The sequence below is a fragment of the Adelges cooleyi genome, unplaced genomic scaffold (genome assembly GCF_023614345.1).
Source record: "Adelges cooleyi isolate 19-005CV unplaced genomic scaffold, UGA_ACOO_1.1 ACOO_flye_CR_arks_rails_tigmint_CR_PRNA_247, whole genome shotgun sequence".
In the NCBI taxonomy this organism is placed as follows: Eukaryota; Metazoa; Arthropoda; class Insecta; order Hemiptera; family Adelgidae; genus Adelges; species Adelges cooleyi.
This window is the reverse complement of record NW_026095912.1, coordinates 3,002,051-3,021,186: the sequence shown is the minus strand read 5'-3', so window position 1 is coordinate 3,021,186 and position 19,136 is coordinate 3,002,051. Positions and strand designations below refer to the sequence as shown.

Genomic DNA, 19,136 nt, shown 5'->3' with positions numbered 1-19,136 from the left:
TTATTTTAATATCCAAAGATAAATGTCGATGTCGGTTGTACTACAATCTTATTAAAATTTATGATAAGATAACCGTTCTAAAAATTCTGGTACAAGCACCACGCAATTTGAATAATCGTCGCTTGTCCCCCAAAAAATTGTGCTAATGTCGTTTGTTCCCCATTATTGTCGTTTAGACTCTAATTTTGAGCAAACAAAAAATAAAGTGTCATTTATATCCCAAAGTTAAAATGAGAAATGTTTGTTAAAAAATGACCACAGCTGTTTTTGCGCGTGCGCAATGGACGAAATACATAATTTTCTAATCAATAGTATAAGCCTTGTCGCTTAGACTCTTTTGCCGTGTCACCATCGAACATAATAAAATGCCTAATTAATTAATTAATTATATTATATTATATTATTATATTAATTAATTAATGTATAATTTAGTAATCTAATCTAAATGTATATCCCTACCACAGATAAGTCAAATAAAGAAATACAAATAATTTATGCAGACATTAAAAACCTTATAGTAACAACAGATACATGACATTCTTATGTGAGGATAACATTGTTGTAATACTATACATAAATATAGTATAGAGTGCGAGTAGTGATGATAATCAAGTATTCAACACAAATAAAGTTATTACAATAATAGATATATTATACATAGAATATATACAACACAGTGAAACAATAATACACTAGTAATATGTATAAACGGAATAGAAATACTGAGCCCCGAGCCCTTAGATCAAATGCTATTTATATTAACCCACAAGGTTGCACGCGTCTACAGATACACGTGTGCTTACAAAAACAACTTTGTTTTTCTATAGCATTTCCTGGTTAACAACTACGTATTTTTATTATACAGATAAACAACATATTTATATATTGTGAAATACTTCCTGATATATAGAATATTAATTATTATTCCAACAAACATAAATTAATGCTTTGATTTTTTGTGTATAGTTTTAATAGAAATTCATTGACTCTTTGATTTATGTTAATTTTTTGGTCATATTGAATGGCGAAAAGGATATTCGGTTGCATCTTGGTTTTCGAGAAAGTGGGTATCGTTCAGATACTAACTTTTGATTATTATTAAATTGTTCAGCGAATTTTAGGAGAAACGTGCATACATTCGTTGAGTATCCCCGGAGTTGCCGTGTAGTGTCATGTCACAATCGCTAAGTTATTGTTTATATTAGTATGTTAATGTTAGTCATTGTGTTTTTTTGTTTCGTTCAACTACAGGTGGCACCGGTACCCAATCGTTACAACACTGGGGCCAAATGTTTTCTCCCCAACTTGTATCCTCTAATTACCTACAGGACTCAGGGTGATCACCTGGGTAAAACCTATTTAAGCACGGTGTTGATCAATCAGGTATGTGTTGTTTTGTATTTGTGTTATGTAACCAAACGAGCATTTTTTTAGGGCTAATTGCCCAATATTTTAGTACAATATTTATATACATTGTTAGTTGTAATCAAATTTTGAACTTGACACGAAATGCTATTGAAAATAATTTTTATATTTAATTGAGAAATTTGAGTTTTTTTATATTTTGCAAAGAAATTTATTTCGGCCTTAAAAATTATCCTTCATGGTTTTAACCATTTAATTGTGAAATATATATTTAAAAATTCCTAAAATCCAGCACGGCTCAGAAATTACAAAACGTAAATAAATGTAATTCCTAAATTAAATGTTCTCGGCAATCGTTACGCTTCTGGTATATTTACACAACACGCAAACGATTGACAGATAATCATTATACTTGTGATTTTGTAATGAATTCTCATAGGTGCTTAGAGTGATTTGTCATTCTCCAAAAAGCCCTAATTTTTATAAGAATACCTAAAAATCTATTGGGTAAACAGACAATTTTTTTTTGGAACAACAGAAGTTTTTAACGAAATTTCACCAAAAAAATTATAATAACAAAAATTTCATTTTTTCACCTAACGAACACGTTTTTAAAATATTCTCTTAAAAAAAACTAGAGAAAATGTATAACAAAAATCTAGATTATTTATTGGCTTCATAGGTACCTTCGCTAAAAATTTGCTACTCTAAGAACTTACTTTTTTTTTCGAAAAATTTCTCTTGAAGAAAAAAAAACCCAGTTCACCTATTTTGGCCTCCGTTTCGAAAAAATGTATAACAAAATTCTAGAATATTTATTGATTTGATGGGTCCTTCACTAAAAATTTGCTACTCCACGGTTAAATTCAACGAGGCGTCGCACAAAAAACGTACAACACTTGTGTACACAACTATTCGCTTATAACCTTGGTCACGTATGCAAAAAAAAATAGTGCGCTATTTAAATAAAGTAAAATATTTCAGACGGTTTTCAATACCTATGGACGGGATATTATTTTTCTAAGTGTTTTCTATAGTATACATAAGTCGGAATAACACGTATAACAAGATGACGTTTATTTTATTTATTGCTTTCGTCGTTTTACGGTCAACTCCAGGTACGTAATATATTTCATACTCGTATACATAAATTGTCTACTAATAATCTAAGCTTATAATCCTAAGCGATAAGATTTAGACACAATTATGGAAATAACGGTTATCTATGGTGTTATGCTAGCTGCTAACTAAGAGATGACCCATCGATTTTTTCATTTTCCTTTCGTATACCTTCTTAGTGATTAGTTACAATGTCTAAGATAAACTCTAGAAAGCTTTGGTAGAGGCTGATTTGATATTTTTCAAGTTTATCGGAAGGTTAGTTCAGGCATTGTTCTTAATATTTTTTTGTTTTGAGTGCTATTATATTTCTATCTCGCCATAAAAATATTGTTATTGATTAATTTAATAAACTAAAATACACAAAGAAAAGTGTACAATCAGATAACTGAATGCTACTTAAAATCGTAATTAAATTGTAAAAATTTGTTTACAAAAATCAGTTTTATTTTTTAGCATTTTCTGATCCTTCCGATATTCCATCATCTTCGTCCAATCCGCCCGGTTACGAGCAAATCGATCACTCTAACTTATTGGCCAACGACAATAACAACCTGTATCTAGATGAAAGGTATGTAATATAATTCTACTTTTTATAATAAACAAGCTGTCCGGATCCGGCGTTGCCCGGCGTTTAGTTTGCGAGGGCTGAGTAAAATAATTACAAATAAGATATAAAACTCAGTACTGTAGGTTGTATATTGTAGAGCTTTAGCATATCCCGTCTCGTTTTTTTTTTTTGAACTAGATATGTACATTACATTATATTGATTATGTCCGTCTCTTACTCAAGGGTCCCGATCCTAGTCCCAGATCTAGTTCCAATGTTTAATAGTGTCCCCAGAATCGGCATGCTCCTTTATTCATCATCTACCATTCGCTGGATTACCGTGGTTACAATGATTATAAACCAATTGTTTATTTTGGGTAAGCAACGAAACATATTTCGTATTTAAAGTACAAAGTAAGTGTTTGAGGCCATCCTTAGAGGTGAAATTTTTGAAAAGTTCTTAGCCAGTTACCTCACTGGAGTATACTCAACAACTTCCAAAAGTTTTATTGCGATCGGATGAATGGTGTACTAATACATAAAGAACAGACATACATTTATTTTTATCTATATAGATTAACAACATAACTTGTGTACGCCGAGAGTACATATATATTGTATATTATAGTATATATATATTGTACATATTATACATATATGATAACGCTGTAACAGTGTCTCCTACTATAATATGCCCTGATAAAATTAAATATGTTAATGGAAAAACTAGATTGAAATAAAAATACAGATATTTAAATCACATAAATGATCAACAATAACCAAAAATATGCTTTAGGCTTTTATATTTTCCTACCATGACTATTTAGTATTTACTGTCGCATGCTAGCTTCATAAGAACTAAGGGAGAAATTAAATTATCAATTTCCTTCCTGCAATTATGATCAGATTTATTTTAAATAATATTTTATCATAAACTAGATGATGTAACAGGAATTTAAGTTCTAAGACTTATTGACATTAGTAACTACGTAAGCGAACATAATTTGTCTTTAGGTGTACCTATTTCGATAGTGCAAAAGTACAATGTTAAATTAAATCATTGTGACCATAGTCTCTGTAGAATAATAAGAAAAATTCCTTTGAAAACAACATCATTAATTACCTGAGTTTCTTCTTTATTCGACCAATATGGCTTTTGACAGTTTTCAAGAGGTTTTTCATTGGTAGTCCATCCTATTAAATTTATATTAACTCTCCGTTAGTGTATTGGGGTTTATTAAACCCCTGTGGTGCAAGTAAGTTTATAAACAACCCTGTGACATAAGATTTTAAAAAAATTTCGGCAACCACACAAACGAAGTTTACTAACGTTGAGTTTATTAGAAGTTTCTTTTTTACATTTTTTTAACTGTTTTTTATCTATAGCTAGATTCTCTTTAAATTATTAAAAATGTAAATTAAACTCTAGGTAGAAAGAGAAAGAGGAAGTATGAATAGGATAATGTGACCTTTGATGGCTTTATACAAATTTCTTAGATCCAGAGACTAAACAAGTTCTTAATTTATAACACTTCTTAATTACAAGGACAATTGAATTAACATATATCATTGGTGTCATAACTTTTTTTATTACTTTAAATTTACACATATTGTTTAGTTCTTCACTAAGTTGATAATATATAGAGAAATGTATTTTCTTTCGAGCTTCAATTATGTGTTGAACATTGGATTAATGTTAATTGTTTATAAATAAAACTTTAAAACACTTGGGCACAAGGGTCCAGCTAAGACCGCATAAGAATACCATTAATAGATCAATCAACAAACCGGGTCCGAACATTCTTATCACTATTAATAATAGTACCAACAAAATATCTATCTGAGGAGAACATATTTATTTCATTAACTATGACAGATCATGCAGATTTTGACTAACATAATTTAGCAAAATGGTTAATTTTTTTTATAATTATTACATTTTATCCCTAAAGCAGGATATTTGGCTTCATGCCTTTGTCCATAACGTGTTCGATTATTATTGTAGACATTATTTCACTTGGATTAATCTCCTCTGTACGTTGTTTATATAACTCCATTGAAGAACAATTCGTTTTCTAGTTTTAATTCATCTTCTCTTAATATTAATTTTTTAATATGTAGCCACTTAATATGAAGACTAAATATTAAGACATCTTTAAATAGACTCTGCCGTAGCTTTTCAAAGTCGCATGACTTGCTCTTATTTTAACTATTACCTCTTCCAACTGAATCTTTTATAAGGCTTTCTTGAAGCAGTTCAAAGTCACATGACTTATTTGAACTATTACTCACTATTGACTCGCTGGGTACTATTTATTACCATTAACACCAACATCATAAATCATACTTAAACAGCTATCGCTGAAACACTATCTTATCTAAGAATAACAAAGTCATATACTTTTTAATAATATATTTTGTTATTTATTTTAGTTCTTCGGATGTTGTTTTAGTTGTAGATAATGAAGAATTCCACGCCCATCGTGAAGTGTTAGCCTCAAGCAGTGAATATTTTAAGTATTAAATTTTTTATCATTTAGCTCATTATTCCCTTAGTAATAATGATACTTCAATAAGCATAACATATTTTTATAGATTTGTCATAAATCGTTGTTCAACCTTTTTTATTTATTAATTTTTTTTTAAAAATATTTTCGCTATTTTATGTACGGTTTCGATAAATTTCCGAATGAACCAGACTAAATAATTTTGAAAACAACACAGCGACACTCGGTGCCTTAAGAGTTGTATTATTTTGTAAATAAAAAATAATGTATACTTGTCACTTTACATTAATTATGTTAACCGTTTATTGGTAACCTACTCAAACTAAACGAGAGTAAATTTTAAATGACTTTTGGAATAAAAACACACTTTTGGTACCCCATAAGTTAGACTGCAATACACTGTGCCTAACTGGTTGTAACACATATGATGCATTGATTGTATTAATATTGTGTATTATTTTTAGGAGTTTACTGTATGGTGAACATAAAGAGGCCCGTGAAAAGAGAGTACTACTAGAGGAAGTCACAGCAACTTCATTTAAAGTACTTCTTAAGTATATTTATTCAGGTCGAATGAATTTAAGTAATTTAGAGGTAATTTATATTTGGCATAGATTACCGGTATTTAAACTACATAGAAAGTAACTTTTTTAATGTTGTGCGTTTTTTTTTTATTATTCTTTACGAATTTTTTTGGATAATAAAAAAAAATACTTTAGAGAATGATTATTTAAATAGAAATTTTATTATTTTTTTCTTTTTAGGGAAAAGTTATTTTAGAATTAGTAAGTCTCTCGAATTTTTATGGTTTTTTTAACTTAAAATCTTCACTGTCCGAGTATTTGCTGAACAACATTAGTGTAGATAATGCAAGTTCGTTGTTTGCTGTTGCACATTATTATGAACTCAAAGAACTCGAAGTTATATCTCTCAACTTTATTGACATGCACGCTTTAGATGTATTGCAATCTGAAGATTCTGTCGCTTTGTCGTCCGTAATGAAATTTTCAAAATAATAAATCAACATTGCTCGTATTAGGTAACCGGTTGTGACAGCGATTTGTATTTTTAGGACATGTTACAACAAATTCTAAATCGTGACACGGTGTATACAAACGAAATAGATATGTTCCGTGCGGTTTGTCGCTGGATCAAAAAGAACCCAGAGCGCCTAGATGCAGATGCTATAACCAATATTTTATCTGCCGTCAGATATCAGCGTATGAATGATGAAGAACTATCGGAAGTGAAACGATCAGACCTGGTTATTTCGGATACAATTATTTTGGATATCATAAAATGGAGAATAGAGTCCCTTACAGGTGCACTTAATTATCTAGGACATTTAGGTATGCCTTATTAAATTATTTGTTAAGCAAATCATGTTAGTATCAACTCCTTTCTTCTTTAGAACCCATTATGAATTTCGCTGAAGGTACTGAGCGTTTTGAAAGTCATGGCGGAACCATGATCAAGTTGAATCGTCCATTTTTTATGAACTATATTGAAATGAAGGTAGAAGATGACTATTTAAGGTTTGTTTTTACTTATAAATATTTCTAACGAAAGATTGAATATTATTTTATATTAATTATAATATGGACCAAAATTTATTTTTATCATGAATAATATCATGTATTAATAATTGCTTTTATTAGTCAACCACTTTCAAGAGCTTGCTGTTCATGCTGTTATCCTTTCGTTAAGTATGCCTTTTAATCATTTTTTTTTTATAAATAATTCCTTTTTTTGACATCGTGATATTTAAAAAATTACAAAACCATTAATTTGTTTGATTCCTAAGGCCTTACTCGTATTACATTGAAGTGTCAATTGATCGACTCAAATGGTTGCGTGTAATTGATCATTCAAATTCTCATTGTCATTCAATTCAACGTTTGTGGATTCCACGACAATTTGTTCAGTACATCCGAATTGTTGGTACCAAAAATACTGATAATAAGCCTTTTAGATTTTTAAAAGTCATGTACAATACGGACAAAATGCATTTAGTGGAAATTAAAAACGGATTGGTGGGTAAGGATACTACGAAAGTAGCTCATTCGTTGCATAACATAAAAATTACTTGTATTATTGACTGATTTTAATCTATTAGCTCCACAGTTCAATGTTGCTTTAACATCTATGAATGCGACTGTAATCGAAGGAAGCCCGAAATTTTCAAGCACCCTTGTATCAGGTGACTATGAAGACTACGATAGTTATTCATATCATTTTTTAGGATCGGGGTGTATAAAAATTCAACTCGCCCAACCGTATGTGCTTAGTTCAATGAGGTAATCGTTTACATGACATTTAACTTTTACTTTGGTTTCTATGATTTATTTGATATTTTATTTGTGCTTGAAATATATCTTTTTAATATTTAATAAATATTGTCATTATTTATAGGATGCTGCTCTGGGACTGCGATAGGCGAACCTACGGTTACACTGTTGAAGTTTCAGTCGATAATTTGGTTTGGGATATGGTTGTAGATAAATCTAATGGGTCGGCACGATCGTGGCAATTGTTTAAATTTGATCCCAGGCCCATAGTATACATTCGTATTACTGGCATCCGCTCTTCAAAAAAAGACGGAGTAAAATAATCAATCTCACAGCGTTATATTAAATTGTTAAAAATGGTTTTTTTCTTTTAGATTTTTAGATGTGTACATTTGGAGGCACCCGCTCAAATATCGCTGGATTCTAATATTGCGCAAAAACAGCAGCGGTCGATATTCTGGCTTTTCCGTCGTAAATAGCGCCACTATTCTCCAGAAGGCTGACTTATATATGGAACTAATAGAGGTTTTTACATTTTATTATGTGTTACTGACTACTGTAATTTTTTTTGCTTATGTAATATATATATCCGGCTAATTGTCACAATTATACAATCATTAGAAATCAGATTGATTATATTTCTTAACGCTTAAATTTTGTTTGACCACAACCCTGTGGTATCTCGTGTTAAAATTCAACTAAAAATGTAGAATGTTAGAAAACTTGGAATCTATCAAAGTTGAAAAATGGTGGAGTAGAACAGGAATTGGAGGACAACAAACTACTAGAGGTACTACTAGAGGAACATCTGACATTGAAATATGAAAGCCTAAATACCAATAGTGTTAACATAAAATAGAAAAACATTCAATCAATCCTATTGAAAGACTGTAAAGAAAGCTAACGCTGTTCAAGCCGTGAACAAGGTCAATTTTGAATTGCCGCCGTTTTTGTTTATGTTTTATTGCGGTTCTTGACCTCAAGGGGCAACACTGTTGGACCAGTTTGCCGAATAATAAGGAAAAATTGCATAACGAATGTGTACACGTTTTTCCAAAATTCACCGAACAATTTAATAATAATCAAAATTTAGTATTTGGACTCATACCCTCCTTTCTCAAAAACCAGGATACAACTGAATATCCTTTTAATATGACCAAAAAGTTGACATAAATTAACCTGTCAACGAATTTTTACTAAAACTAAACCTATCAAATCAAAGCATTCATCTATATTATTCTCACATAAGAACAGAACAACCTCTCGGACGCCGACAAACCAGACTGACCACTCAAAAACAGTGTGTGTGCGTGTTAGTGTGTGTCTGTGACCAGAAATGTTATGTCTTCCAAATAATTTAGCAGTAATTAATCAGACCTTGTTGACTAGGGTTTCAAATTTCGGAACCATTCTCAAGAATAGAATGAACCAGCGAGATGTAAATTATAAAAATATAAACAACAGTTAATTAAACAAAAATATAATTATATAAACAAGAAATATTGTTGAACTCCCAACAGTTTTGTTTAATAAATATTTAAATAGAAAAAAAAAAAAAAATTATTACGAGGGTCTGTTCGGTCTTTTGTTGTTAACATGAATTCAGTTTACTTAACATTTATCTCAAGTCTATATTTATATATTTTGCATGCAACATTGAGTCTGTCCAAATTTTTATCTATTTGCAAAATGTCCAGCAAAAATGTTTTAATTTTTCAAGACATACATTTTTTATACCTGATAATGCCCAGAATGATGTTTCATTTACACAAAAAGTAAATAAATATAATTTTCAAATTAAATGGTCTCGGCAAATATTAAGACTGGCGAAGAAGAAGAAAACACATAAATACAGATAATCGTTATACATTTAACTCTGTGATGTGTTCTCAGGGGTGATTTATCTTCCCCTAAAACCCCTGGGTTTTATTAATATTCCTGAACATCTATTTCTTAAATAGAAACTTGTTTTTTGTAATAACAGAAGTAAATGACAAAATTTCACCCAAAAAAATATATATATAAATTTCATTATAATAATCAGTAAAGTATTATATTATGTTTATAATAAATATGGAACAACATAATTTCATTTTTTCTAGTAGCAAATACGTTAAAAACGTTAACAGTTTTCACTTAAGAACTTACTTTTTTTTTCGAAAAATTTCTCTTGAAGAAAAAAAAACCCAGTTCACCTATTTTGGCCTCCGTTTCGAAAAAATGTATAACAAAATTCTAGAATATTTATTGATTTGATGGGTCCTTCGCTAAAAATTTGCTACTCCACGGTTAAATTCAACGAGGCGTCGCACAAAAAACGTACAACACTTGTGTACACAACTATTCGCTTATAACCTTGGTCAAGTATGCAAAAAAAATAGTGCGCTATTTAAATAAAGTAAAATATTTCAGACGGTTTTCAATACCTACGGACGGGATATCATTTTTCTAAGTGTTTTCTATAGTATACATAAGTCGGAATAACACGTATAACAAGATGACGTTTATTTTATTTATTGCTTTCATCGTTTTACGGTCAACTCCAGGTACGTAATATATTTCATACTCGTATACATAAATTGTCTTCTAATAATCTAAGCTTATAATCCTAAGCGATAAGATTTGGACACAATTACGGAAATAACGGTTATCTATGGTGTTATGCTAGCTGCTAACTAAGAGATGACCCGACGATTTTTTCATTTTCCTTTCGTATACCTTCTTAGTGATTAGTTACAATGTCTAAGATAAACTCTAGAAAGCCTTGGTAGAGGTTAATTTGATATTTTTCAAATTTATCGGAAGGTTAGTTCAGGCATTAGTTCTTTATAATTTTTTGTTTTGAGTGCTATTATATTTCTATCTCGCCATAAAAATATTATTATTGATTAATTTAAAAACTAAAATACAAAAAGAAAAGTGTACAGTCAGATAACTGAACGCTACTTAAAATCGTAATAAAATTATAAAAATTTGTTTACAAAAATCAGTTTTATTTTTTAGCATTTTCTGATCCTTCCGATATTCCATCATCTTCGTCCAATCCGCCCGGTTACGAGCAAATCGATCACTCTAACTTATTGGCCAACGACAATAACAACCTGTATCTAGATGAAAGGTATGTAATATAATTCTACTTTTTATAATAAACAAGCTGTCCGGATCCGGCGTTGCCCGGCGTTTAGTTTGCGAGGGCTGAGTAAAATAATTACAAATAAGATATAAAACTCAGTACTGTAGGTTGTATATTGTAGAGCTTTAGCATATCCCGTCTCGTTTCTTTTTTTTTTGGAACTTGATATGTACATTACATTATATTGATTATGTCCGTCTCTTACTCAAGGGTCCCGGTCCCAGTCCCAGATCTAGTTCCAATGTTTAATAGTGTCCCCAGAATCGGTCTGTTCCTTTATTCATCATCTACCACTCGCTGGATTACCGTGGTTACAATGATTATAAACCAATTGTTTATTTTGGGTAAGCAACGAAAAATATTTCGTATTTAAAGTACAAAGTAAGTGTTTGAGGCCATCCTTAGAGGTGAAATTTTTGAAAAGTTCTTAGCCAGTTACCTCACTGGAGTATACAAGGCCGGTGCTAAGAAATATGCAAGGGGGGGGGGCTGTCAAAATGAAGATGCCGACTTTAAAATTTTAATTACCGACTAAAATATTTGGGTACTTTCATAAATATTTTATGACATTTTACATCACAAGTCACAATTTTTTGCTAAAATTAATGGGAATTAATAATTGTTGAAAATTATTATTTTTTTAACTTTAAATTATTATTTTTTTAAGTATTAATTAATACAAACAAATTTAGATAGTACAAGTAAAAAAACCATCAAAAGTTAAACTTTAATACGGTGTTTTTTTTAATGCGGACTATTTCTTTGTTATTTCTTCCATCAATTACATCGAGAATATCTCTGGTGGAGTTTAAAATCATGAGGGTCATTTTTTATTATTTTTAAAAGAATTAGAAGAAAAATGATAATGATGTGATATTTTTATAAATTGTGACTAGTTTTTTTTTAAATGTTTTTCAAAGCATAGAAATATTTGAGGCAGCTAACAAATTTATCTATTTCTAAATTTTTCAGATCTCGGTCACCAATACTAAAATAGTTTGAGCCCTACTTTAAAAGCATTATTTTAAAAATGTTTGAATTTATTTAACATAATTATAACGTATTGCAGTTGAAACTGCAATTTAACCGAGACAACGACGGCCACTGTTTTTTTAGACAACCTAAGAAATAGGAGGAAATGTAATATCTTTACAAAGTCGATCGGATCGATGAAAATAAAAATATATACTTATAGAGGGATAGAATGTTTACAATAGACCAATAGGTCCCATGACCGAACATAGTTTGATATAATATACACCACAGTTACTATAAACAAATAATAATACTTCTGCTAAAATCGGGAATAACCGAAAATGCATTGTTTTTTTTATACTTAAAACTAAAATTATATTTTCGTATGGTCGTCCGTATGCCGACTATTTACTATTCAGTCGCCAGATTCCAATGAAAATTATGTACCTACCTACTTTTATAAAATTAAAATAAGAAATATGTTATTTGTATAATTTTATGGGATATTTACCGACTTTTTATTCCGAATGTGCCGACTGTGTATACTTGAGTTTTCCGAGTGGGGGGTGTCAACCCTAAGTCCAGCCATGAGTATACTCGACAACTTCCAAAAGTTTTATTGCGATCGGATGAATGGTGTACTAATGCCTAAAGAACTGACATACATTCATACATTATCTATATAGATTAACAACACAACTTGTGTACGCCGAGAGTACATATATATCGTACATTATAGTGTATATATTGTACATATATACATAAGTTAACGCTGTAACAGTGTCACCTACTATAATATGCCCTGATAAAATAAAATATGTTAATGGAAGAACCTGTTTGAAATAAAAATACAGATGTGTAAATCACATAAATGATCAATAATTAACAAAACGCCAGTACAGGGGGGTTGGGGCACAGTGGGGACGGAGAGGTCACAGTTCTACAGATTTTATTATAACTGAAAGTGATGAATCACTTTAAAACAAACGCTTCGATGCGAAACTGTGGATAGCATGTTCAAACCAGTTATAGCGGTTTAGAAGATATCGTGGGACCAGCAAAAATGTACTTAAAATTTAATATTTAGTCTTGTGCAAGGGTGGATACGGTAAGGGTTGATCGTCTGTCTATAAAAATGTACTGTCATAGTTACCCATATATCGTAATTAACAATATAATTCTCTCCCTTCTAAGGGAAAAATAATTTATGATATTTTTTTGGTTTGTTAATGTTTATCGATAGTACTATGTTTGAAAAACAATTCATGTAAATTTGGAACATTTTCGACTATGTTTAAAAAAGTTATAGAGCATCGTAATTTTAAGTTGAAAAATTTGTACATTTTTTAGGTGTTTTTCTTGTTTTATTACATGTATCTCTAAAGCAAGATATTTGGCTTCATGTTTTTGTCCATAACGTGTTCGGTTATTATTGTAGACATTATTTCACTTGGATTGATCTCCTCTGTACGTTGTTTACATAAATTCATTAAAGAACAATGCCTTTTCTAGTTTTAATTCATCTTCTCCTAATAATCATTTTTTAATATGTAGCCACTTATCATGAAGACCAAATATTAATACATCTTTTATAAGGCTTTTTTAAAACTTTTCAAAGTCATGTGACTTTCTCTTATTTGAACTATTACTCACTATTGACTCGCTGGGTACTATTTATTACCATTAACACCAACATCATAAATTATACTTAAACAGCTATCGCTGAAACACTACCTTATCTAAGAATAACAAAGTCATATACTTTTTAATAATATATTTTGTTATTTATTTTAGTTCTTCGGATGTTGTTTTAGTTGTAGATAATGAAGAATTCCACGCCCATCGTGAAGTGTTAGCCTCAAGCAGTGAATATTTTAAGTATTAAATTTTTTATCATTTAGCTCATTACTCCCTTAGTAATAATGATACTTCAAAAAGCATAACATATTTTTATAGATTTTGTCAAAAATCGTTCTTCAAGCTTTTTTTTTTTTTATTAAATTTGTTTTAAAAATATTTTTGCTATTTTATGTACGGCTTCGACAAATTCCCGAATGAACCAGACTAAATAATTATGAAAAAACATAGCAACACTCGGTGCCTTAAGATTTGTATTATTTTGTAAAAAAAAAAAAATGTATAATTGTCACTTTACATTAATTATGTTAACCGTTTATTGGTAACCTACTCAAACTAAACGAGAGTAAATTTTAAATGACTTTTGGAATAAAAACACACTTTTGGTACCCCATAAGTTAGACTGCAATACACTGTGCCTAACTGGTTGTAACACATATGATGTATTGATTGTATTAATATTGTGTATTATTTTTAGGAGTTTACTGTATGGTGAACATAAAGAGGCCCGTGAAAAAAAGGTGCCATTAGAGGAAGGAACAGCCTCTTCATTTAAAGTACTTCTTAAGTATATTTATTCAGGTCGAATGAATTTAAGTAATTTAGAGGTAATTTATATTTGGCATAGATTACCGGTATTTAAACTACATAGAAAGTAACTTTCTTAATGTTGTGCGTTTTTTTTTATTATTCTTTACGTATTTTTTTGGATAATAAAAAAAAATACTTTAGAGAATGATTATTTAAATAGAAATTTTATTAATTTTTTCTTTTTAGGGAAAAGTTATTTTAGAATTAGTAAGTCTCTCGAATTATTATGGTCTTTTAAACTTAAAATCTTCACTGTCCGAGTATTTGCTGAATAACATTGGTGTAGATAATGCAAGTTCGTTATCTGCTGTTGCACATTGTTATGAACTCAAAGAACTCGAAGTCATATCTCTCAACTTTATCGACATGCACGCTTTAGGTGTATTGCAATCTGAAGATTCTGTCGCTTTGTCTTCCGTAATGACATTTTCAAAATAATAAATCTACATTGCTCGTGTTAGGTAACCGGTTGTGACAGCGATTTGTATTTTTAGGACATGTTACAACAAATTCTAAATCGTGACACGGTGTATACAAACGAAATAGATATGTTCCGTGCGGTTTGTCGCTGGATCAAAAAGAACCCAGAGCGCCTAGATGCAGATGCTATAACCAATATTTTATCTGCCATCAGATATCAGCGTATGAATGATGAAGAACTATCGGAAGTGAAACGATCAGACCTGGTTATTTCGGATACAATTATTTTGGGTGTCATAAAATCGAGAATAGAGTCTCTCAGAGATGAACTTAATTATCGAGGACATTTAGGTATGCCTTATAAAATTATTTGTCAAGCAAATCATGTTAGTATCAACTCCTTTCTTCTTTAGAACCCATTATGAATTTCGCTGAAGGGATTAATAGTTTTAGAAGTGATGGCGGTACCATGATCAAGTTGAATCATCCATCGTATATAAACTATATTGAAATGAAGGTGTGCGATGACTATTTAAGGTTTGTTTTTACTTATAAATGTTTCTAATGAAAGATTGTATTTTATTTTATTTTAATTATAATATGGACCAAAATTTATTTTTATCATGAATAATATCATGTATTAATAATTGCTTTTATTAGTCAACCACTTTCAAGAGCTTGCTGTTCATGCTGTTATCCTTTCGTTAAGTATGCCTTTTAATCATTTTTTTTTTTATAAATAATTCCTTTTTTTGACATCGTGATATTTAAAAAAATTACAAAACCATTAATTTGTTTGATTCCTAAGGCCTTACTCGTATTACATTGAAGTGTCAATTGATCGACTCAAATGGTTGCGTGTAATTGATCATTCAAATTCTCATTGTCATTCAATTCAACGTTTGTGGATTCCACGACAATTTGTTCAGTACATCCGAATTGTCGGTACCAAAAATACTGGTAATAAGCTTTTTAGATTTTTAAAAGTCATATACAATACGGACAAAATGCATTTAGTGGAAATTAAAAACGGATTGGTGGGTAAGGATACTACGAAAGTAGCTCATTCCTTGCATAACATAAAAATTACTTGTATTATTGACTGATTTTATTCTATTAGCTCCACAGTTCAATGTTGCTTTAACATCTATGAATGCGACTGTAATCGAAGGAAGCCCGAAATTGTCAAGCACCCTTGTATCAGGCGACTATGAAGACTATGATAGTTATTCATATCATTTTTTAGGATCAGGGTGTATAAAAGTTCAACTCGCCCAACCGTATGTGCTTAGTTCAATGAGGTAATCGTTTACATGATATTTAACTTTTACTTTGGTTTCTATGATTTATTTGATATTTTATTTGTGCTTGAAATATATCTTTTTAGTATTTAATAAATATTGTCATTATTTATAGGATGCTGCTCTGGGACTGCGATAGGCGAACCTACGGTTACACTGTTGAAGTTTCAGTCGATAATTTGGTTTGGGATATGGTTGTAGATAAATCTAATGGGTCGGCACAATCGTGGCAATTGTTTAAATTTGATCCCAGGCCCATAGTATACATTCGTATTACTGGCATCCGCTCTTCAAAAAAAGACGGAGTAAATCAATCAATCTCACAGCGTTATATTAAATTGTTAAAAATCGTTTTTTTCTTTTAGATTTTTAGATGTGTACATTTGGAGGCACCCGCTCAAATATCGCTGGATTCCAATATTGCGCAAAAAGAGCAGTGGTCGATATTTCGGTTTTGCCGTCGTAAATTAGCACCACTGTTCTCCAGAAGGCCGACTTCTATGTAGAACTAATAGAGGTTTTTACATATTGTTATATGTTACTGTATTTTTGTTTTTTTATTTAATAAATTTATATATAATATTCAGTTTAATGTTCACACATGACTCTACATTTATATATTATTTTTAAAACCTAACAATGATTGTACTCTTATGTATGTTTGTTAATATACATAGTATTTATCCCAACCACATACAATTTTTTTGATTGGCTGATGAAATTCTTAATAATTACGGATTACCACCTTCCTTTAGTGAATATTTTTAACAAGAAAGCATTTTACGAGTTCTGTTGGTAAATTTTTAGATCAATTTTCGACTAGATATTATACACTGCTCTAACGTCTGAGCTGAATGTCATATATGGGGACATAGTTAGCTCCAATAGTTGCACGAAAAACGGGTTTCACAGAAAACAATTTAATTTATTTTATTTTTAAATGCCAGGTCTCAATATAAAGTCACCAATGCATGGATAATTCGTATAAAATTGCTACTTCCATTATAAAATTATAATAAAATAAAATAATAATTTTTTTAATCATCTCTTATATACCATGCTATTAATTAACAAATAATTAAGGGTTTTTATTAGGTAATTATATGTATAGATCATTAAAAACCATATTCTTTCTTTCCTTTTTTTTATTTGTTTAGTACACGTTAATCCTAACTTAATTTTCCTAATTAAAATACATTAATAAGTATATATTTAGATAAATATGTAATTATAAGTATATCAGTAATAATTGACATAACTTTAGCTCAATATAAATTGAGCTTAGAAGGTCCATTTACAATTTGTATTGTTGTTTTTATATTAAAGAAGACAGAAATTAACACTAAACAATGTTTTTTTATGATACGAACCTGATTTTAAATAATTATCAACCTACGAAATGTGATTATTTAAAAAATCTGCTTTTACCATGTGAAGGTTAATTCAGTAAAACAATACATGCATAAGATGTTATTTAATAATAATAGGGCAGAATAGGGCAATTTTATAATAATATTTACACAATACGAAAACTCTTGTAACGGTCACATTTCGCTTGACCGTTACTTCGCGTCCCAAACCAACTGACACAGCACCCCCGACTATAGGTAGGGGAACGGTCGCACACACAGGACAATGCACGTCACGTATCATCTAATTAACCAGTTGACTTTACCATCACGGACCGCCAATATCCTCGACCTTGCGCTCTATATTTTTGCCGTTTTACTACAAGCCGCCCATCCGACTATCTTTTGGGTGCGTCCGTTTCAACTCCGCTTTGACCAACCATTTCATCGTCCAACCCAGGTCAGAGTGTATATATATATATATATTGTATAATTTTGTATTTTATTTAGAAACCCTAATTTAGAATAAAACATCTTGTAGCCTGCAGCTGAGAGTTAGATTATTTAACAGTGTGACCGCCCGTTCTAGCTCCTCGGGCGATATATTAAGTTAATAAGGGAGACTTTAAGGCCAATTAGACGTAGACAACGGCCTAGCCAACCGTTTTCCCGTGGGGATCCGTCTATTTTAGCTTTATCGACGGCCACTTTGCCTAGTCTAGCCAGCTAGACAAGTAGGTCCGTTACAACTTGGTGGAGGCGCCGATTGCCGTTAGTTTTATTTTTTACCTTGGGGGAGAACCCATTTTGCAAGTGAATAAACTACGGCCACGACCCCATATAACTGCACTGATTAATTTATTCGCTCTCAGTTTGTGTTAAGGTGTTTTATTTTACGGTACAAATTGCTCTGGAATTTTAAAGTATATTTATTCAACTTAAAATACGTTATTTTTTTTATTCATTTAAAAATTAATTATGAATATCACTCCGCAATGCTTTTCCGGTCAATTGACCGAAGATATTAATGATTATCTAGAAACTTACGATAGGATATCGGCTGCGAACGACTGGAGTGAGGCGCAAAGGCTAATAAGGTTTCCGCTATATTTAAGAGAACAAGCGAAAAAGTTATATAAAAGAATAGAATCTAAAAGCGCAGATTTAAAATGGGCAGATTTGAAAAAGGAATTTTTAGAGTATTATAATTCAGAGGAGAAACGTATATATTTGAGAGAAAATTTGAATAAGAGAGAAAAACAGGAGGAAGAAAGTTTACAGGAGTATATTCTGAATGTAGTTACCGAATGCAGTCGAGTGAACGATACAATGAGTGAAGAGGAGATTACGAAATTAGTATTGAAAGGATTACCAGAGGATGTTTATTGGAAAATATATACATTAGATAATTCGTCAGTAGAGAAAATAACGAAAAATGTAAAGGCGTATGAAGTTGCTAAGGCGATTCGTAAGAACCCTGCAAAGGAGATCGAGTTTTTGAAAAGAGAGATTGAGGTACTTAAAGTTAGCAAAGATAACGATATTAGTGATGAAGTAAGACGTTTAAGAGAAGAGCTTGAGGAACTTAAAGCTAACATGAATAATAGACCGTTTAAAAGTAATGGTAATTTGAGAAGAAATTTTAATAATTATAGAAATAATGGCAGTAAATTTAATGGTA

The 19,136-nt window shown here is 30.6% G+C and overlaps 1 protein-coding gene across 1 annotated transcript; it reads left to right on the top strand.

Moving 5' to 3' along the window:
- Positions 1-2,369: 2,369 nt before the first annotated feature.
- LOC126836958 (BTB/POZ domain-containing protein 9-like) lies at positions 2,370-16,612 on the top strand. Its single transcript, XM_050570679.1, has 13 exons — positions 2,370-2,483; positions 2,941-3,055; positions 5,468-5,551; positions 6,006-6,135; positions 6,306-6,536; positions 6,614-6,890; positions 6,953-7,076; positions 7,200-7,247; positions 7,346-7,578; positions 7,658-7,741; positions 16,010-16,106; positions 16,222-16,411; positions 16,472-16,612. The coding sequence occupies exons 1-13, from the start codon at positions 2,435-2,437 to the stop codon at positions 16,610-16,612; spliced, it is 1,803 nt and encodes a 600-aa protein (XP_050426636.1). The 5' UTR covers positions 2,370-2,434.
- Positions 16,613-19,136: the final 2,524 nt, after the last annotated feature.

Coding starts and splice junctions, on each gene's coding strand:
- LOC126836958 (XM_050570679.1), top strand. CDS start 2,435: ATGACGTTTATTTTATTTATTGCTTTCGTCGTTTTACGGTCAACTCCA. Junction 3,056..5,467: donor AACCTGTATCTAGATGAAAG/GTATGTAATATA, acceptor TATTTATTTTAG/TTCTTCGGATGTTGTTTTAG. Junction 7,742..16,009: donor TTCAAGCACCCTTGTATCAG/GTGACTATGAAG, acceptor CCCTTGTATCAG/GCGACTATGAAGACTATGAT.